This window comes from Carassius carassius, chromosome 1 (assembly GCF_963082965.1).
Source record: "Carassius carassius chromosome 1, fCarCar2.1, whole genome shotgun sequence".
NCBI lineage: Eukaryota > Metazoa > Chordata > Actinopteri > Cypriniformes > Cyprinidae > Carassius > Carassius carassius.
The window spans coordinates 46,276,312-46,298,613 of record NC_081755.1 but is presented as its reverse complement, the minus strand read 5'-3'; the positions used below and the strand labels follow the sequence as shown (position 1 = coordinate 46,298,613).

Here is a 22,302-nt window from a genome sequence, read left to right as displayed (position 1 = left end):
AAATGCATGCTGAGGGGGAGAGACAGAACCGAGGTGAGCAGACAATGTCTGACAGGTTTTAGAAGAACTCTATAATCACCTGAAGTATGAAACAAATTTCACACAATGGAGTCAATTGGGTAAGCCCCAGACTCTTTTACCTGCCTGCCTGAATGCTTGTGTAACTCAAAGTAAAGCAAATCACACATGAAATTGCTTTAACATCTCAGTTGTTTCTTCTATTACTTTTAAAAATAAAGATTCCAAAAGTGGGCTTTCATAACAATGCCACAGAAGAACCATTTTTGGTTCTCAGAAGAATTTTTCAGTAAATAATTATTTAGAGGAATGTTTCTCTCAAAGAACATTGGTAAAACTTTAGTAAAGGCTTAACAAGAGGAATACGACAACTGTAGCCGAAATCCTTAACACGTCTGTAGGCCTTGACCCCAGCCTCAGTCCATTCCTTGTGGAGTTCACTCAAATTCTTGAATTGACTTTACTTGACAATCCTCATAAGGCTGTGGTTTTCTCGGTTGTTTGTGCATCTTTTTCTTCCACACTTTTTCCTTCCACTCAACTTTCTGTTAACATGCTTGGATACAGCACTCTGTGAACAGACAGCTTCTTTGGCAATTAATGTTTGTGGCTTACCCTCCTTGTGATGGACGTCAATGATTGTCTTCTGGACAACTGTCAGATCAGCAGTCTTCCCCATGATTGTGTAGCCTAGTGCACCAAACTGAGAGACCATCTTGAAGGCTCAGGAAACCTTTGCAGATGTTTTGAGTTTATTAGCTGATTGGCATGTCACCATATTCTAATTGGTTGAGATAGTGAATCGGTGGGTTTTTGTTAAATGTGAGCCAAAATCATCACAATTAAAAGAACCAAAGACTTAAACTACTTCAGTATGTGTGCATTTAATTTATTTAATATACAAGTTTCATAATTTGAGTTGAATTACAGAAATAAATTAACTTTTCCACAACATTATAATTTATTGAGATGCACCTGTACATTAACAAGATCTCAAACTGTGCTCAGATTAGCCGGTCTACAATTAAAACTCAAAGATCTCAAAATATGACCTCAGATTTTTTTTTCCCAAGATCAAAAGATCTGAGCTGCTCCACATAAATTTTACATTTCTGTGTTTTACTGTATATGACAACAAGTAACTCAATGATATCTCAGTTTCTCTGAAGGAAGCTTAAAATAAATCTGAGACAAAGTTGATACTTGATAGCTTTGAAACGAAACATAACAGAACTCCATTCAGTCTAATGAGTGATGAAAGAGCAAAATCTGAGCAGGGGATAGCTGAGCTTCATAAAGGATCCCTTCAGGGGCCAAACCCACTTCCACAAATATCTACTGTAAAGAGAGATGCTGAGAAAACACACCTGCTTAAAAAAAAAAAGAGCTGCATCACAGCAGAGGCTACACGCATATGCTTTTATATGAACAACACACTGCTCACTCAAGGGACTTAGATGATGGGGTTGTGTCCCCCTGTAAAATAAATAAAATACAGAAATCACAGCATACCACAACACTTCCTGGATGAAAGAAGACATAACATAAAATGTGGAAGAACTGCAGCTGGACACACGGATATATTTTTAACTAAATGCATCACTGTTGTGTTGAAACTAAACACGGATATCTCTTTTCAAACAAAATGGTGTGCTGAAGTCAGAGAGGTTCTTGACATGAGATCAGCAGGTTTAGAGGGACAGTGTGGAGCCTATTTTTCTGGCCCAGAACTGGATTTTCTTCAGGATGAAACCTGAGATTTTTCCAGGGAGACTGTCTCTATAAATAAAAGCATCTGTTACACTTACCAGAAGAGAAGAATGTTCTTTTGGACCACAGTGACATCTGTCCTGTTAGCAGAGTCAGTTCACAAGGAAAGAGTGCTTGTCTTAAACAAGTCACCAACTATTTTTTAAACCTTCACAGGATGTACTACTATTGGTCCAGTCGGGTTTTGATAAGTTTTTAGACTACATAATGTATAAACAAAGACCTGACCTCATCATCTTCATTAAGTATTTAGTTCGTCAATAATTGCTTCTTCATTCTTTCAGTGGGAAACAGTCAGTGTAATTCCTGACGAAAGATCGGCCTCCAGTGGCGGACAACAGAAATGCATCCAGACAATTGACTACGAACAAAAAAATTGCAAAATGAGGCTGTGGCTCAGAGTGAAGAATATGTTCCTGAGGAATTAATAAGGAATAAACGCAGAGGTTAATAATAAGACGAAGAAAAAAAAGAGAGAAAGATTACCATAAAGTTTTCACTCTTATTCTAAAGAGTGATTCCAAACAAGATATTATTGGAATCATTTTCAGAGCATTTCTTTCCCAGCTATGACACGATCGTAACATTTGCCGCCAATCGAGCATCTTATTTAAAAGCGCGCGCTGCCGTTACTGACAGAACTGCTGCGCGCGCTTAACGTAAACGAACCGTTGGCGAGGACAGCGCCTTTCCAACGGAAGACCGAGGGGTTTAATTGGGAGTGGGACGTAGGTATACTGTACATTAATTAGAAGTTATTCATTTAACTAATTTTAAAGTTTAACTTAAACAAAACCATGTAAAACTATTAAAACCTGTACATTTCACATATTATTTGCAAAAATAATGAAATACATAAACATAAATCCACCAAGGCCTATCTGTGTTAAAAATGTTTTTTTAAACCATATGATGATTTTTTTTTAATTCATCAGTTGATGGCATGTTTTCCTTTTTGAATGGGCCTCCAATCTGTGCTAAAATATTTGGTTTCTGATGCTTTTAACTTGCCGAATAGTCTTGCCCCACATGGACGCCACAGTCTAGATGACCTAATGTAGACAGAACTTGTTTTGAATCCAGAACATTCCTGTCAGAATTCAAACTAAAAGAGCTAAGAGAATATTTGATAGATTTGTTCACAAGAATGAGTTTGCACATGGAGTCCAAAATACATTTTTTGAAATTAACAACACCAGATCACCTCAGAGAGTGCTAGCATTAGGCTAGTCTTTTATAAGTGATTTTCTTTTTCAATAAAATAAACTTTTTGTTTTACTTCAAATCTATCAGATGCTTGATATATGTAGATAAATCCCACTGTAATTATATTCACAGCAAACCACACTTTATTTGAACGCTATGATGAATATTTGATCAAAACCGCTCTGCGAGCGTAGCAGCGAACAGCAGGATGCAGTGCCATCGACAAGATCAGAAACATTCCGGTTCTGTGTAATAAATTGATACCAGTGTCAGACAGATGCCACAGACATCGTTTAATTTTTCATGTCTCTGAGCTATATCACATCAGTTTATTTTTCAGAGGCGAAATTTGATTAGATGTCAAGATGGGGTTCGACATGTACACAAATGGCAAAGCAAACATCTTTTCCCGTTGGGAAACACTTAATGAAAGAGTAACCATCAGACCCAGAGACGTGATGTTAAATCAAAGGCTTTGTTAGCTGACTGCACAATCTACTTCAGCGACAGCTTCATCAGTTCCCATTGAAGAAAAAAATGATGCCGTCTTCGTCTCGGTTACAATTAAACAAAAGCATAAGGCCTAGCATCTGTCTCAAAGGTTTTTGCTCTTATTTATTTATCGATCAACATTATTTAAAACATAATTTTATAACTTACTCTGCCTTTGAAAGGACTTTTGGCTGATGTTATCAATTCATAATACATAGTTTTTATGCACTGTGAATTGAGGGGATGGTAAAAAATATCATCCCGACCTAATTTTTGAACTTATGTTACATCATCAAAGTAAAAATGCATTGCAAAAACTATTTCGTGTGGTGAAAGAGTACATCTTTACTCTGATGATACTTTCATCCATTTTGTATGAACGTTCTACAACTGACAGCACATTTTTTTTCTCCTCAGCCTTCCTTTTTTAGCGGTTTTAAATCTGAAACATCAGTTGTGTCATGTTTAATACACAATTTAAAATCTTCTATAAACAAGTGGTCTGTAGCTTGATTCGCAGTTATTTCTACAACTAACATATCCTGGTACATAAGCAAGTCCATTTCCAACATAAATTTCATACGCTTTTATGTAAAACCAAACAATATGCATTATAAATGCATTAAAACAATATTTTATGCAATATTTCAAATGCAGAAACATTGTTATAACAACATTTATATTCTATATATAGTCTAAAAATCTTTTATTTATACACACATTATGCAAGTAACAATGCTTGTTTTTTTTCCTGAAGATAAACAAAGTAGTGTTTGCACAGGCAGTTTTAATAAAATTGGGCAAAGGGGACTGAAAATAATTACAATAATGACAAACAGTTATCCAGGTTTATGTTTATTTCCTTAAAATAATTAGAAAAGCCTAATCTGATCAGCCAATTCATAAACATATAATAAAATATTTCATTCAGAAATTTACTAGTGCTATTTAATACACCACTGCATTCAGTTTACTCACACACACACACACACACACACACACACACACACACAAACACCTACTTGATTCAAACTAAACTGAAAAGCTGCATCACTCCCAAATAAAAATTCCAAACTTAACGTCTTCTTTCAGTTCTGAAATGTTTCTGTTTCAGGTTTAAAGAGGCTGGAGGGCTGAACACATAGCATAGCAAACGTTCAAAGGTTTAAGGTAGTGTACTTTCCCACTATCACTTCAGTCAAACCTGCAGCTTTAATCAAATCGATCACAGCGGGACTGACTCCAGATCTGATCCCAGCCAGGAACCAATATGCTGTATTTCAGATTTGGCTTGAAACTCAGATTCATCTCCAGCTGCTTTAATCTCACTCTTTCCAGTTTGACTCTGCAGACTTCTACCCAACATGAACCTTGTGATGTACATTTTAAGATCATAACCCATTGGTTCAGTTTTTCCCAAGCCTGCCTTCTGATTAGTTGGGCTGGTCTAACCTTCACCCTGATTGGTTTCCCGTCAGTTCGTCTTAAGTCGTTTGATGACTGCTTCCTGGTGGAGGTCATCTTGCTCTCTCTTGGCACCTTTGCTCGTTCCAGACTCTCCATTAGATGAAGGCTCAGCGGTCTTCTTCATCTCTCTCCTTTCTCTCCTCTCCTCCATCTCTTCAATCTCCTCTGCAAACAATGCCTTCAGAGGCCGAATGAGCCGTGGAAGCATCGGGAAATCTCCAAATCGGATCTGTAAGGACAAGAAAATAGCATATCACATCACTTCACATTTGATTATGAATGCTTAAAGAACTTTTGAACTACGAAAGTGAGGTGAGAACGAAAAAGAAATAAAGGGAAGGACTGAAGGAAATAAATAAAGAAGGCATTATTTAAGTAAGAGATGTTGTAAGAATGTAATTTAGGAAGTAAGGAATTAAATAACGGATGGAAATGAGGAACATAAGGAAGTATGGCAGGAACAAAGCATGAAAGTCATTAAGGAAGTAACTAAGGAAGGAAGAGAGGAGGAAAATAACTAAGGGTGGAACGATAAGCAAGGAAGGATATAAGTATTAGAGGAAGCAACTGAGAAAAGAAGGATGCAAGGAAGGAAACAACTACGGATATAAGTAAGGAGGAACATTTCAAAGGATGGAAAAAAGGATGGAAGTATTTCAGGAAGTAACTAAGGAAGTTAAAATAGGATGGAAGGAAGGATGGATGGAGTTAAATAAAGAAATAAAGGAGGAAGAAAGCAAGAAAGGATATAAGTAATGGAGGAAGTAACAAAAAAATGACAAGGAAGGAAGGAAATATTAGGAGGAAAATAACTAAGGATAATAGGGAAGGAACGAAAGATGGATGGAAGTACTGCAGGAAGTAAATAAGGAAGGTAAGAAGTATGCAAGTAAAAGGAAATAACTAAGGAATAAAGCAAAGGAGGATGCAAGTAATGAGTTACTGAGAAAAAGCAAGGAAGGAAATAACTAAGGATGGATGTATGGAGGAGTATAGGAAGGAATAAAGGATGGATGGAAGTAATTAAGGAAAAACATTAAGGATGTATATTTTTTAAGGTGTCCTTGTTACACATTTGACATGTAATTAATATTATAAAAATAATAATAAAATATGCATAATTACATGCAAATAACCCAAACCCTAATGCTAACCACATAATGAGTACACTTAGTTATTTAATATTACTGTAACAAGGACACCTTAAAATAAAGTGTAACCGAAAGTTAATAGGGAAATACCTAAGGAATGAATTAAGGAAGTGTGGAAAGATGCAAGTAATGAAGAAACTGAAGAAGTACATACGAAAGGATGCATAGTTTATTTAAGATAGAAATAATTATTTGTGAGTTTTATGTGAGAATATCCTCCTCACCCTCATGTGGTCGAAGGAGATCCCCACTTTGCCGTTGAAGTCGTCACTGAAGAGAGGGATCTTGGCGTACCTCTGACTGAAGTGGTTCAACACGATGAACTCCGCGTTCATCTTCATCCCAACGCCGATAGCCTGAGACGTGGTGCTGGAAAGAGTTTCAGATACAAACAAATCACTGACAAAATCACAATTCAAACCCTAAACCTGAGGCTTAACATGAACATCTGGGAATGCTGTGCTGCAGTATTAATCTGTTTTCCTCAACCATTTCTCATGTTCAAGGGCTGAAGTAGGATCTGTTTTCTACAAAGCCTACAACACAGACCTGTACATTTGTGAGTTTCAGCTGATAAAGCTAAACCGATCCTTCAGCTATCTGGAAGACGCTCTCCACACTCTCAGGCAATCAATTCCTCACTGAAACCCAAATGAATCCCCCACAAAATCTCCAATCGATTTCGCTCAGAAGCTCTCAGCGTTATTCAGCTCTCAAATTGGAAAGAGCCGCAGTGTGAGACACAGAGCAGTTCATTCATAGACCCAGCGCCTGAGAACTCCAGCAGACGACAAGAAACCCAAATCAATGCTCATCTGAGAGGAGAATCCCACAACTTCAAGAGAGACCCGCTAGAAATGAGTCCTCCATCAGGAAGCACATTATCCACTGGGAAAGCTGACCACTTTCAATGCAGATTTTCTCCCTCTGCCTACAATTGAGGGCGATTTTTTAGCTCCCAAATCAAAAGGTGGTTGCTGCATCTTGTTTGTTTTGTTAGTTCGTAAATAGCCAATACAATCTCTTCACTCAAGACATGAGCTGTCTGATAAGAGCTGTTGATTAACTATTGCATGATTTATGGAGGAGAACTCATGCTGATGAAATGCATTCATTGCATTAGATGTTGATGGAAATTGTGCCACAATTAATTACTTATTTTATATGTGAATTAGAGCTCAAAAGGTCAAGGGTGGTAAGATTTTTTCTTTTCTTTTTTTAAGATATCTCTACTGCTCACCACGGCTGCATTAATTTGATAAAAATACAATACAAATGTATACTGAGAAATATTATTACAGTTCAAAAGAACTGCTTTCTACTTGAATATATTTTAAGATGCAATTTATTCCTTTTAACAATTAAAATTTGCCTAATTTTTAAAGTTTGCACTATTGGTTCTGTTATTTTACTATTAAATACTGTGAAGCTGCTTTTAAACAATCTGTATTGTATAAAGCGCTGCATATATAAAGGCCACTTGACAAACACTACAAGAAAACTTAATTAAAACACTTGTTGTGACCCTGTTATTGACCCTGTGTTCATGTACCTGTGTCTCTTCTCACATGCTTCTTCTTCCATCCCGTCCTCCAGTGTGGCTTCATGAATCAAAAGTGTTGCATTCTTGCCTGAGAGCAAACCAAGAGATGAATTAAACTCCCCCCACCACACACACACACACACACACACACACACACACAGATAAATTACAGCTGACATGCTGTTCCCTCTTTCCCCCCATTGTAAAACACACACCAGTGCACACTCTGTTTCTAGAAATCCATCACCAGAACAGAGACAACAAAGGCCTTTCCTAATGAGACGAGCGGACCGAACCATCTCCGGATTCAGGAGGGGAGCTCGGTTCAGGCTGAATGCACTCCATCACCGCTGGACTCCCTCAGGAGCCATTAAAGAGGTTTCTGTGACTAGGAGAACAGCAATGGAGTGATCGATTACGTTGCTGATAAAGACGGGAAGCAGCATTTAAACGCAGGCTTCATTCGTATCGATCCGTGAGTCACTATAGAGATTCAGGAACAATTACAGACTCTCTCTTTCCTGATGGGCCTTTAATGACCAGGTTCTGAATATTTTGAGGCAAAACTCTCTGTGGCAATAGACAACGTTTAGTTTGTCCGAAAGTTCAGACTGGAAATATGCAACTATAAATCTTACAGCAAGGAAAAAAAATTCTCATCTTAAATGAATGAATGAATGAATGAATGAGTGAGAGTTTGAGAGTGTTTGGGTTGAATTATCCTGTCAAGAGCATTTGCTGTCTCCCATTTCACCTCATAATCAATAGAGAGAGATTTAGATAGGTCAAGTGCAAAGATCGCAAGTGTAGCTATTCGGACAAGGCAAAATTCTCATTCAATTTATTGCAAAATAATGAGAAATTATTTAGGTAACGCTTTCAAGTAAAGCCCTATTGGTTAACATTGGTTAATGTTTTAACTAACAACGAGTGAAACATTGAATTTAGAGTATTGTTTGTGTTATTTTAGTATCACTAAGACACACTTACAGATTTTATTAAAATTGTGAATTGGTTATTTTAATGTTTGGTTGCATTTGTCCGTTTTTATTTCATATCAAATTGCTAGTTCATGATAATTTAGGATTAATTAAAATGAAAAGATACGACTTTTGATTTTAACGGCATATTACTGAATGTTAATAGAATATTAGTAAATGCTGAAAGTAATAAATTAAAAAAAGATCGATAAATGCTTTAGAAGTATTTTTATTTACAATTCACAATAACTAATGTAGTTAAGTAATGTTAGACATTTCCTAAATTAAAAAGTGTAACAGCTTTTATTAAAATATATATTTTGGTTATAATTTCATGAATGAGGAAAATAAAATTAACCTTTATTAACTCAAAGGTTAAAGCATCACTGCATATGGTCGAAAAACTATAACATCTGAAAGGCAACTTTTAGCCAGTTTTACCCTTTCAACTATGTACAGTACACGTGTACAAAAGCATGAGTGGTCATAGTGTGTGTGTTTTACCCATATTAACGACAGCATCGCAGGGCATGGTGTCTCCAGAGAACACGAGCTGCCAGCCAGACTGATGCGTCAAGCTGCAGGCGAACGCGTTCTTACAGTGACGAACATAACACGTCTGAAACTACACAATCAAGACAGAACGAGAGGTTTCAGAAGCGATAGATCACAACATGCTCATGCACTCTTCATTCAGTACGGACAGACAGTAATCTGAAGGGCATGCTATCAGATATTTAAAAGATTTACGAATAATATTTTGTTTTTAATATAACAGGAACAAAAACTAAAAAATTTATTGCTTCTCTGAGTGAATATGGCAATAGATATCTGATTAAAGTACAGCTACTTTTTTATGTTTCTTTTTGCATTAAACATTTTCCAATTCACATGTTTGGCTGAAAGCCTGGTTGATAATATAAAATAAATACTTTCAGAGCAACAGATATCATGATAATAACACATATATACATATATATATATATACACATACATACATACATATATATATATATATATATCTGTGTGTGTGTGTGTGTGTATAAAATCATACAGACCTTGACCAGGTCATTCTTCTTCAGAACACCCTGAATTAAAGATTTGGTCTTGACTTTGGGGATCTCTGCGTCATCACACAAAAACTTTGATGGGATAATACTGGAACGATTACAAACAAATGTGAAAAGTGCAAGTGTCTAGGACCAACTTCATTTACTCTCAGTTGTAAGAACTCTATGTTCTCACAGAATGCTAGAAAATAAAGATAAAGATAGAAGGTAATTTTTCTCTCGTACTTGATGTGGCTGAGTATCTGCTGGCAGTGATCATGATACTGGTTCAACCACGTCATGATCTGCACAGGAGCGATCAGGTACACGGGACTGAACGCTTTACCTAGACTGTTCTGCATCACACAAGACGCCATGATCAGAGAAATAATCCATACGCATAATCAAGAAATAATGAAATGTATATGCAAATAGATGTATGCATACCAGAGCTCGCTCTCGCTCCAATAATAACTGAATCAAACCCTGTGTGAACAACAAAACATACAGCAATCAACAGTCAGCAGAGCAAAAAATAACACTCTAGATTATTATTATAAATCGAGTAGCTCTGGTCCTTGATTCTGATTCGCTGAGATGTTCAAAGCTGTTGTAAATTACTCTCCAAACATACACCTGTGTTTACGTTTGTGTGTTGCTCGGCAAACAATTTGTTGCAACCGCAACCGTTTCTGAGGAACTACATTGTTTGGAGGAAGAATAATGGTTTTATTATCATTACACTTTATTTGCTCGGTTTTATTTTGTGAAACCTAACCGTGTCATGCCTAACGCCCCTTAGCTTTTATAAAGTCACTGTAAACCACAATTTCTTGAGGCTTAATGTATTATGAAGGATTTATCACACAGCTCTATGATTCAGACTGGTTGATTCTGTCATTAACTATTTAAGCATAATGACACTAAACTTTATTTGGGATAATGTATAGTCACATAATCTGGTTTACTGCATGTATAATCACCTCATTGCACATTATCTTGTCAGGTGTGTTTGTGAGGCTCCTACCGTGTGATGATCTGCGTGGAGGTGTGACACAAAGACAGTGGAGAGTCTGGAGAGGATCTCGTCCACATAATCGCCGTAATGACGACACAACTGGCCAAACGTTCCCTCGCCACAATCCAGCAGCAGCGACTGAGATGAGCTGAGGAGCAGAGACATGTTTAGGCATACTTCACTCCATTATAGGGCTGTAACCATTCACGGTTTGACCATAAATCAAGATAAAATTCCCCACGGATAGGATTACCGTTTCATATTTTAACTATCATTAAACCATATTTGATTACTGCAATTTGAACAACTGAGGATTAATAAATACTGTCCATTATAAAGCGCAATCTCATGTGCGCACAGTACGCAGAGTACAACGTTTTGTGTGAAAACCGGGGGGGAAGAAAAGCGGTGAGGTTTTAAAAGAGTGCTAAGGGAATAATACAAATGAATCACGATTCTGCTTTGTCCACAGAGGTTACAGGAAAACAGCTGTAATTCTATAGAAGCAGATTAGTCTCAAATATAATTCACGCAAAAAAAACGATTCACACATGCGTAGACAATTTCACATGCATGAAACCTAATTCACGTACACACAAAAAAAATTCACGTGCGTGAAAAAAAAAATATTCACAAAAAGCAATTCACAAGCGCAAAATAAAATTATATATTTATAAAATACATTTCACAAATGCAAAAAAACTATTTGTAGATATACAACTGTGCACAAAAACCTTTGAATGTTTAAAATGTACGAGTGTCTGAATGTACGAATCGTCATTTACTACGAATCCACTCGGATTTGTGTGTGTGTGTTTTTGAGACTTTCCTTGCAGAGCTCTCTTCCCACGTGGGTCTGTCGTACTCTTTAGCCAATCAGATGCGAGCTTACCATTCAACCAATCATATCATAAGCCACTGAGTGCATTCAAGGAGCACGATTCTGCACACCTTTTGCGCAATATGGATTAATTATAACGGAAATTAAGCCTTTACATCAGTAATCCAGCATGGCGAATGAAGAACGGGAAGCACGGGTAAGAGTTTAGTTTATTTCATAAAAGTCTGAGTTTAAAAAAAACGCAACAAAGCGGTCTTTTATCGCCATATAAAGAGTCATGAACAAAGAACATCAACAAAGTTTCAATATAATGCAACAAAGCACAAGCTTCCCCTTTTAAGAGGACGAGTGACAGACACAGGCTCAGTAACAAAGCACGGTTATTTTCAGCAGCATAAAAGAAACAATATGCAAGGCCTATTAAATGACCATGGAGCTAGCAGCAGCATCATCTCAAACCCGCGGCCCGTCACCAATTCAAATGCGTCCCACCATGCTGAACACAATTAATTTTTTTTTTCAGTTTCACAATTATTATTATTTTTTACATTAATTTAAACATTTACTTAAGAAATATAAGCTATAGCCTAATGTTTTTTTCATGTTAAATTATTTTGTGTTTCATATATTATTTTCAGACATGAGCAGACCTACTCACATAACATTACTCATTTAACGAACACATACAAGCGCCCACTTTGGCAGAATTCAATCAACAGCCATTAGTTCGGTAAAATAGAGCATCATAATGGACAAATTTGCTTTTAAGGGAGAAAAAAAGAGAAATGTGAAAAATGCCAGCGAATGAACACGTATAAAAAAATAATAGTCGCAGTATCAGTTGTGAAGGAGAGTGCTGGATTTTCGGTTTGCCCCGCATTTTACTTGAAGTTCAGGCAAATGGGAACACCATATATTACATAGCAATCATCCAACAATTGAAGAAATGTGGCAAAACATCTCTGGAGAGAACCTTATATTATTAAATTCGAATGTGCTTTCCATATTTGGATCAACATAGGCTACATTTGTGAACACACATTTTCTGCAAGGTCGCGTCAAGTCATGCTCCCGTGCGCGTCTTACAGACTGCATCTTAAGCCATATGTTAAACTTTCCGCGTCCGTGGGGAGTCCGTTATGGACCGCTTGGTAGGCGTGACGTAATCATTGTCATGGGAGAGTGTGTGCGGAGGCTCTGAGAGGACGAACGCGTACCTCCCATTTTTTTTTGACCGCGCGGACAGGTGCGCGTGGTCAGTAGGCTTCAAAAGCACAATTGCACATGTGGAGGCAGTGTGAAGAAGCCCATTGCTACTCGAACCTGTGCAATCCGCTTGCACTTGGACTTGGACCATAGTGCGGCCCAGTGGAAAAAAAGGTTGAGAACCACTATAACATATATAGTTACAAATTAAACAACGTTTCTAAATATGTGATGTTGTTTATCTTGATCGAACTACATTGCTTCAACGTAGTGGTTAACAATGACTAGGCTACATGTTTTAAAATGTATTACTGTAAGAAAGTACACACTGACCTTACAGACATTAATTTATAAAACAAGATTATTTAGAATTATAATTTCACAACTCTCAAAATGTTACTTTTGTCTTTACAGGTCTTTCTTTTTACTATCCTGATTGCAGTTTAATTTATAATTACTGTAACTGTCCTGTTACAACCGTATTTTTTTCTAACTAGTTTTCTAACTAGAAAAACTGTCTTGATTGAATGTGTAAACGATAAAATGTGTAAACTCAGACTTTTATGAAATAAACTAAACTCTTACCCGTGCTTCCCGTTCTTCATTCGCCATGCTGGATTACTGATGTAAAGGCTTAATTTCCGTTTTAATTAATCCATATTGCGCTAAAGGTGCGCAGAATCGTGCTCCTTGAATGCACTCAGTGGCTTATGATATGATTGGTTGAATGGTAAGCTCGCATCTGATTGGCTAAAGAGTACGACAGACCCACGTGGGAAGAGAGCTCTGCAAGGAAAGTCTCAAAAACACACACACACAAATCCGAGTGGATTCGTAGTAAATGACGATTCGTACATTCAGACACTCGTACATTTTAAACATTCAAAGGTTTTTGTGCACAGTTGTATATCTACAAATTGTTTTTTGCATTTGTGAAACGTATTTTATAAATATATAATTTTATTTTGCACATGTGAATTACTTTTTGTGAATATATTTTTTTTTTCACGCACGTTAATTTTTTTGTGTGTAAGTGAATTAGGTTTCATGCATGTGAAATTGTCTACGCATGTGTGAATCGTGTTTTTTGCGTGAATTATATTTGAGACTAATCTGCTTCCATATAATTCTGCTGTTCCATAAGCGCCACCTTGTGGCTTTACAGAGAGTTACGTTTACATGCAGCCCGAGTGCAGTATTTGTCTGGGCATGAAATGGACCAAATTTGCATGCCCTGGTGTACATTTTGATTGGTTGATTAAAAACAAGCTTTCTACACATTTAAACAATTCAAATAACGTATCTTTATGGAGCAGATAAAATACATAATTTATTAATCAATTATCATTTTGACTGCCATTTTTATTTTTTTATTACCTGATGTTCACTAAAGTTCCACTGACGTTTCTGATCTTCATTGGCAGAGAGGAGCCGGTGCCCAAAAACACAATCTCAGGAAACTTCTCACCTTTACCAAATAATGAACAACAAATTAAAAACATCATAAACATCTAAAAATACAGGAGAAAATCAGCCCACGCACCCACTATGAGAGCTCAGTTATTTTATAGCTCATCTAGACTGTTGGCGGTCCTTTATTATGATCATTTTCCAGACTTTAGAAACGCATATCCTTCGATCGGAGGCATCTGAGACAGATACAGTACAGAGTGAAAGTGAGAAGTGAAGAAAGTTTCACTCAGAGGAAATTAAATGTCAGGCTGTGGAAGTGTTCTTTTCTTTCTGCTCTTCTAATTCGATACTTTCATCCCATCCATCCCTCTCTCTCTCTGTCTGTCTCTGATTCGGTAGAAAGCTCACCAGACGAGGAGATGGACGCAGCCGCCTGGAACTTCCTGCATTCCTCCACTTCCTCTAAAAACTTTGGCACTTCGGCTGCTTCCTTCACAAACTCCTCAGAGTCGCAGGACGGGATGGCATCTCTACACACACACACACACACACACACATGAGAAAAGTTCCTCAAATAAGATCAAGTCTGGCATTTATAAGAACTTTCTGAGAACTAGTTTGTTGAAGATCAAACTCACAATTTTTGTTTCAAGCTGTTAGCTTACACAACAAGCTTGTGTGTTTCAGTTTAATGAGGGCCACAATAAAACTGTCAATTAATTTTGGACTTCTACATAGCGTCTGTTGACCTGAACTGACCTTTGCCACTCCAGTCTGGGCCGAAGCTGAAACTTCATCAGACACTCGGCTCTGACGTTAGCAACACGGAGAGAAGCCGGAGGCTCCTACAACAACAACAAACACCATGATGAATAAATCTTTCCTTACAGATTGGGGGGGGGGTAAAAACACTTAACCGTTAATTGGAGAAATAATATATATATATATATATATATAGAGAGAGAGAGAGAGAGAGAGAGAGAGAACTAGAAAAAAAATATATTTAATTTTTGTAATTTAATTAATTAATTTTTTTTTAAAAATCAAGTATATGAAGGATAAGCATAAAAAAGAGACCATTTAATATTACATTAAAAATAAATATTACATTAATTTAGCAGAGTTCAGTTGAGTAAATGTAAATAAAATATTAAATGAATAAAATAAAAACATAAAAAAATGAAATTAGAAAATAATTTTAAAAAAGTGCAATTTAAAAAAATTAAGAGCACAAAAAAATGTAAATGTTGGAGCTATTTTGCACTGTTTATTTTGGCTTAAGTTATAGTCTTAATTTATTTATTTTCTTTTCTTGCTAAAGGTTAACTTGCTTTATTTTGCATTTTTATGCTTATTTTTTTTTGTTTATTTACATTGTCATTTATTGGTCACATGGTGCTATGTTAATTTGCATAAATAGGTCAAGGTGGGAGGAACCAGCAGGGCTGCGAGGGCATATGGTTTTTTACCACAGCGTGAGAGAAGCAGCAGGAAATGTCTGTGAGCTTGCTTATGTGTGTAAATAAACCTCAGCGAACTCATCTTTTGCTATGGACATTAGTTTATTTTTTGGTACCTCTAACCATGCGTAAAGCCTAACCCATGACGTAGCCTCAGTGGCCATTTAAGGAGAAAGGTGTTATTAGTTTTAAGTTATAAGGACAAATAGCCACTTCAGTAAATATATAACTTTGATCAATAATAAATTTTAAAATGTCCCAGCTGGTAATGGTTAAAATATACGTCAAACTTATCTGTAACAGAGACTGTCATATTAAATACAGTTTTACAAATGCATTAAATATGGAATTAAATTAGAAATCATTAAATGAACAAATTGGGAGAAAAAAAAAAATATTAAATTAGACAAAAACATTTTTTTTTTTTTACTTTGAAAAAACAAACACAAAATTGTATTAAAAAATGTATTAAAATACATGAGAATAAAATGACAAATAATAAATAAAATTGATACGTTTCTTCTGAAAATAACTAAATGAAAATAACTAAATGACTAAAGCTAAATGAAACTGACCTGTAACATACCTTTTAATTTTACATTGAAAAGTTAAATTAAAATGTGCTACATAATAATAATAACAATAAATGAAATGAATAAATCAGAAACCACACACTAAAAAAATAACAATGGTCTGAATTTAACTGTTACAGACACTATTACATATTAAATTAGCCTACAGTATGGAATTAAATGAGTGAGACTGTAATAGTTAACGAAACCTTAAATAAATAAAAGGGGCACGAGTGAGTGAGTGAGGTGCTGTACTTTGGTCTTGTAGAGTTTGAGCGGAGGGAAGATCTCAGAATGGATGAGGTTGAGCTGCGTCTGGAGTTTGTGACTGCGGGTGTTGTGCGGCGTGAACGTCTGCTCATTCATCACCAGATGCTCAGTGCTGCTGGGAAACCTGAGACACGACAGATGCATCACACACACACAGCTCACGATCAGATCTGAGTGTGAGATCGCTGTTCTCCAGCTGTACCTCTCCATCCAGCTCTTGTACTCCTCCGTGTCCAGCACTGACTCCGGCGTCATGTGAACCACGAGAGCCGCACGATCCTCCGCTCCGCCCGTCTGAAACCTGCACACATCACAACAGGAGATACAGAGAGAGAAACAGGCCTCGTTTCTCTACTGGACACACCTGCTCACCTTTGGAAGACGTGATTGGTGCAGAGCGGCTGTATGAAGTCCTCTGATGGACAGTCGACGACTATGAAAACAGGCCCGGGATCAGCCGGAGTGCACAGCTCCTCGGGTCGGATCTGAAACACACGCTGCACGGTGAGCTGGGAAACCGGCAGATCTTACACTCTTCAGATCAACAGAACTAAAAAAAAAATCACCTCTTTTCCATCATGCTTCACAGTTTTTCCAGCTTTCAGAGCTTCGATTATGGGCCCGATGGCTGCTGTTCCTCTGCAGAGAACGCAGAAACAGAAGTGATGCTCTAAAGCGTGTGTTTGTGTGTTATAGTTCAGTCCTGAAACCATCAGATATCAGACACTTACACCGGCAGGCCCATCTCTTTAGCTTTCAGTGCCATGAAGTTCCCTTTCTTTGAGTGCAACTGAAGGAATATTAGAAAGAAAGTATGGTTTTGAGCACCGTGTATGATCTTAAAAGGTGAAAAGACACATTTATACTCATGAGGTCAGAGAAATGCGTCACATTGAGATCGTTTCTGCTCACCTTACACACGTAAGCCACCACGAGAGACGAATCTCTAGTAATCTTTTCCCTGCCTTCTGTGGAGAGGAAAAAAAGAAATAAATGAGTTCTCTGCCTCTTATTCTCTTAAAGTGCAAAAACATGAAACATGTAAATACAAACGTTTTGAGAAAATCAGATGTTTGTTAAAAGTTTTGCTGGAATTTAGACCAATTTTGTTTTTTATCATCGAAATATGAAGTTAAAATGCATTATTATTTAACTCAATTTGTATCAATACATCTAGTTCAAGTGTAATAAAAATTACTTAAATTGTATTATTATTAATATTATTATGGGCAAAACCTAATTCATATAATAGACAAAGTATGTGTTTAATTGATCAACACAAACCATGCATTTCAAATGTTGTAGTACGGTATATTAAAAAATAGATATCATTTTAATAAGACAAAATATGAAAGCATAATATAATGGCCAAAATAAAAAAATCATACTGGAATACTGTAATTCAAATGCAACATTTATTATTATTATTTTACCTTTGGACAAAGTCTAACAATATAATGGACTAAATTAACTTTTTAATTTTAATTATTATTATTATTTTTTTTTTTATTAATTGTAACAAAATGATTTGACTTATCATCATTATAACATTTTATTTAATAGTAAAACAAATAAAATAAGTAATAAACGAATACATATATTTGAATAAAACATATACATAAATAAAAATAAAATTGTTCATTGTTCTTTTAAAAGAAACTGTTAGTGATTTCAGTCCATTTCTTTGGTCATATAGACCCAACAGTGTGTGGAGTGTGTGTGTGTGTGTTGTCTGGCCTGGACTGGCTGATCTTCTGCTGGCGGTGTGACCCTGACTCTCCTCCAGATCGTCCAGTGTCTTGAGCGCCCTCTTCTGACGGCTGTTAGGACTGCTGCTGCGTCCAGAGCCTGGAGAACAGCCTCCGGCCTCCGCTTTACACTCAGCTGCTTTAAACATTCACAGTTGAGAGCAGTGTAAAAACGTTTTTAAACGTTCATGGTGGAAAACAGGGAAAAAAACCGAGGTGACACTCACAGAAGAGAGGAATTTGACTGACGCTCATCGTGTCATCTTTATATTGAGGTTCTGTATACGGTCTGACAGCTGCAGACAGAAACAAAAACAATCAATCCGTCTTATTTTAGTATTATTGATACACTATTAGAGCATTTATATATGAACCTTTTCAGACAGCTTTTATAGTTTCACTTATTTTAATTTTGGTTTAATTTTAATAAGTTTATGTCCTTTTTATTGTGTAATCTTTTTTTTTGGGGGGGGGGGGGTGATTGAGTTAAATTTTAGTTCAGTTAAGTTTAGCTGAGCTACAGTACGTTGTATTAAGTTATGCTGAGTAGTTTAAACTGAGATAAGTTGTTTAATTTAAAAGAGGTTAAATTTAAATTGTTTTATTTAAAATGAGTTAATTTTAGTTAAGTGTCATTTAAATTGAGTTGTTTATGACGAGTTGGGCTGAGCTGAATTTAAGTACGTTTACTTTAGCTTATTTAATTTTAGTTGTGCTGAGATCAATTTAAATTTAGTTCATTTTATTCAAGTTCAGTTAAGTTTCATATAAACAGTTTAATTTAAATTGAGTTGAGATATGTTTATGATGAGTTGAGCTGATTTTAAGTAAGTTTAATTTAGCTAAAGTTTAGTTTGGTTGAGCGGAGACAAATTTAAATTGAGTTCATTTTAGTCAAGTTCAGTTTAGCTTAGTTTATTTCATTTAAACCAAATTAAGTTTAATTTAAATTGATTTGAATTGTTTCATTTAAAATCAGTTAATTTTAGTCAAGTTCAGTGAAGCTTCATTTAAACTAAGTTTAATTTAAGTTGAGTTGAGATGTTTATGAAGAGTTGAGCTGATTTTAAGTAAGTTTAATTTAGCTTAAGTTTAGTTGAGCTGAGCCGAGTTAAGTTACATTGAGTTGAGTTAAGGTTTAATGTTACCTTAAGTTTGCTTAGTTCACGTTTTTCATCTGATATATGGCATCTTATTTATTTCAGATTTATTGCAATAAACAAAAATGATTTATAATAGATTTAGTTGTTGTTTTAGTAAACAGTAATAGCACTGCATGTAATCCATATGAGAGGATAATGGTGGGCTTTACCAAGTTTAATGTCTTCCAGCTGTCCTGAAAACACTCGTATGGCTTGTAAATATTTCTCCTAAGACAACAAAACACAATTCAGTGAAACACTGCAAGAAAATTAACAATAGTCAAAGATTTTGGAGAGTTTTTTGTAGTGAGAAAGACACAAAGATCTGCATTAAATGCAGATGTGTAGTGTTGACAGACAGTACCAGCTGCGGGGGTCCTGACAGGACGCACTGAGGGACTCCAGTGTCTTTGAGGGTCAGGATCATGCCTGCACACACAAAACAGAGAATGAAGCGGTCACACAGTGAACCGAGCAAACACACGCAGTCTCTAATCATGGGAGGAAACATGGATTGTGAATAGCTGCAAATCAGACAGAAAGGTTTTCAATCGGCTTCATAAACAGCAATGAAAGAGGCATTAGTTGTACAGAAAAAGCTTCAGATGCAGCAGAATAAAGTCCCAGTCTGACCTGATAAACCGCCGACCGTCTCCCAGCTCATCCTGGTGAGGAAGATGTTGTCCAAGCGTGCAATTTTTATTCTGCACTCAAACAGAAACACTTTACAATATGCAGTTTAATATGCAGACACAATTCACCAAACGCTTGTTTTGCTCTCTGATCAGATCTTTATAAGAGGTCAAGGAGTAAAACAGTGAAAGTTTATCTCTTACTTGTGTTCCTGCATCAGTCTCTGTGTTCCTTCACCACAGTTAAACAGATACCTGCATATGAAAGACATGCTTTATTAATAACACCGTAGAATCACTTACATTAACAATATACTGCTTAGACAGTCAGTGGTCCATGCATATTAAGATAGAACTGTAATCAAATAAATAAATGTATATATTCATTAAGCAGATGCTTTTAGCAAAGACAGATAAATGAGTCAAGAGTTTCACGTTTTGTTTTGAAATAAAATAAATAGTAGGTGATTTTATAAATTCAAATAAAGTTAAATAATAATCAAATAACTTGAATGATATATCATTTAGAGCTACTAGCTAGCACTGAGCTTCTGTAAAAACCTTTAAAATCATTCCTTAACTTAAATACTCACATTTTTATAAGTTTAGCAGTACATTTTTTCGAAGTATCATTGTACATTTCATGTTCATAAGTTTGATTTATTTTGATATAACGTTATGATTGGATATGATTATTTTTATTTTGATATAACGTTAATAATGCATGTTTATAAAGTACTGATTTGTTAATAAGCAGGCATTAAATAATGTGATCATGTTTGCGCTATTATTAATTTTATTTATACAGCATTTAATGTTCTATATTTGTTTATTTATTAGTAACCTTTTATTATCAATTTCCTCAATTATGTATTCATTAATAATATACCAAATAGTATACATACTACTTAGATGTTCAGTGATTACATAATAAATACATAATATATACACAGTACACACAAATGTTCACATCTTGGATGCGATTAGTCGTTTGACAGCACTATTAATCATCTATTTGTAAATGCATACTTCTGTTTATATATATATATATTACTGGTTTGTTAGCATTGCATGAAGTGATAGTTTCTTAATGTTATTAGTCTTATCACGAATAGTTACCCACATTTGTATAATATTTATTAAGTAATTAACATTATAATTTGTTTAAATAAGTTGACATGTCATTGAACTCTTTACACATTTCCATACTTTACTCAACGTCAACTAAGCATGCATTAAACCTGGTGAAGGCTGTTCTAAAGTGTTTTATATGACGGATGTGAGTGTGATCCTGAGTGAGGTGAGGATCAGCGCGCACCTGTTATACTCGGAGAAGACATACAGCGAGGCTCCGTTGTCTCGGCTCCCGGCGCCCAGCGCCTGCACATAGACGGTGGAGGGCCCGTGCAGCTCGCCCTGCCTGCGGCTCTCCTTCAGCTTCACATGGCGCAGGGGGTCTCGGACAGCTCTGCTCTTCCTGGAGGACTGAGTGTGCATCAGTCTGACGGATCCCTGCAGCGCAGGCTCTTCACACACTCCCAGCGCTCTAAGTGCAGAGAGACGCGCGAGCATAATCCACGCTCATCAGCGCGACTTCTGCGCGATAAACACAAATATCACTAATATCCGTAGACGTGTTCTGCTACAGGACAGCAGTTTGGAGGACTCACATGTGTGTTGATGCTGGACGCGCTTCCGACGCATGGTGATGACGCATGATCACATAGAAATAGAACTAGCTAGAATGGCGCATAAATATTTACAAGGTTAGTGAAAATTAAAGTCGTTACATTTATAATATAATATAATAATATAATATATAATTGAATTAGTCACTGCGTTTTTTCAAAATAAATGTCTATTAAAGTTCACCATTGTGATTGTTCAGATGTGAAACCACCAATCCAAATGAGTTATTTTTATTTTCAAACTTGACTGCGGTTGGGCCATTCTGATTAGCGCTGAGAAAAGTAACACGTAATTGAGAACGCGGTTATCTACATCCGTTACTTTTCTCAGCGCTGGTCAGAAGGACCAACCACCATAGACATTATATACGTAGACGCCTCATAGACTGACGCTGCCTATTGGAGCGGACGTATCAGCGCGGCGCCATCTTGGATGGGTCCCCAATGCGCCGCCCGCCGCATTTATTTCTACTGAGGAAGGTGTATCCTCAACTACAATGATCATAACTCCCCGAGTTTTTACCGGATTTTCACACGGTTTGGTTTGTTACAAACGGCAGAGACTTAGTTATGATACAGGACGCGGTCACACATTGAAAAATTCTGCTTTCATGTTGAAAGACTTTGTATTACGCT

General features: G+C 36.3%; 1 protein-coding gene across 3 annotated transcripts; it reads right to left on the bottom strand.

Moving 5' to 3' along the window:
• Positions 1–4,486: 4,486 nt before the first annotated feature.
• On the bottom strand, positions 4,487–21,691 carry LOC132152742 (zinc phosphodiesterase ELAC protein 2-like). Of its 3 annotated transcripts, XM_059561622.1 has the most exons (25): positions 21,649–21,691; positions 21,297–21,524; positions 20,183–20,233; positions 19,980–20,050; positions 19,711–19,775; positions 19,517–19,574; positions 18,432–18,500; positions 18,227–18,343; positions 17,369–17,424; positions 17,188–17,246; positions 17,023–17,095; positions 16,829–16,941; positions 16,659–16,757; positions 16,442–16,580; positions 14,914–14,999; positions 14,563–14,684; positions 14,119–14,209; positions 10,704–10,842; positions 10,124–10,162; positions 9,923–10,032; positions 9,686–9,785; positions 9,132–9,252; positions 7,657–7,735; positions 6,329–6,473; positions 4,487–5,182 (listed from the first exon to the last, which is right to left on the bottom strand). In XM_059561622.1, the coding sequence occupies exons 2-25, from the start codon at positions 21,473–21,475 to the stop codon at positions 4,961–4,963; spliced, it is 2,403 nt and encodes an 800-aa protein (XP_059417605.1). In that variant the 5' UTR covers positions 21,476–21,524; positions 21,649–21,691; the 3' UTR covers positions 4,487–4,960. The 3 variants fall into 3 exon arrangements, with proteins under 3 accessions (XP_059417605.1, XP_059417589.1, XP_059417598.1); XM_059561606.1 differs by lacking the exon at positions 21,649–21,691 and having other exon boundaries at positions 21,297–21,566; XM_059561615.1 differs by lacking the exon at positions 21,649–21,691 and having other exon boundaries at positions 18,227–18,340; positions 21,297–21,566.
• Positions 21,692–22,302: the final 611 nt, after the last annotated feature.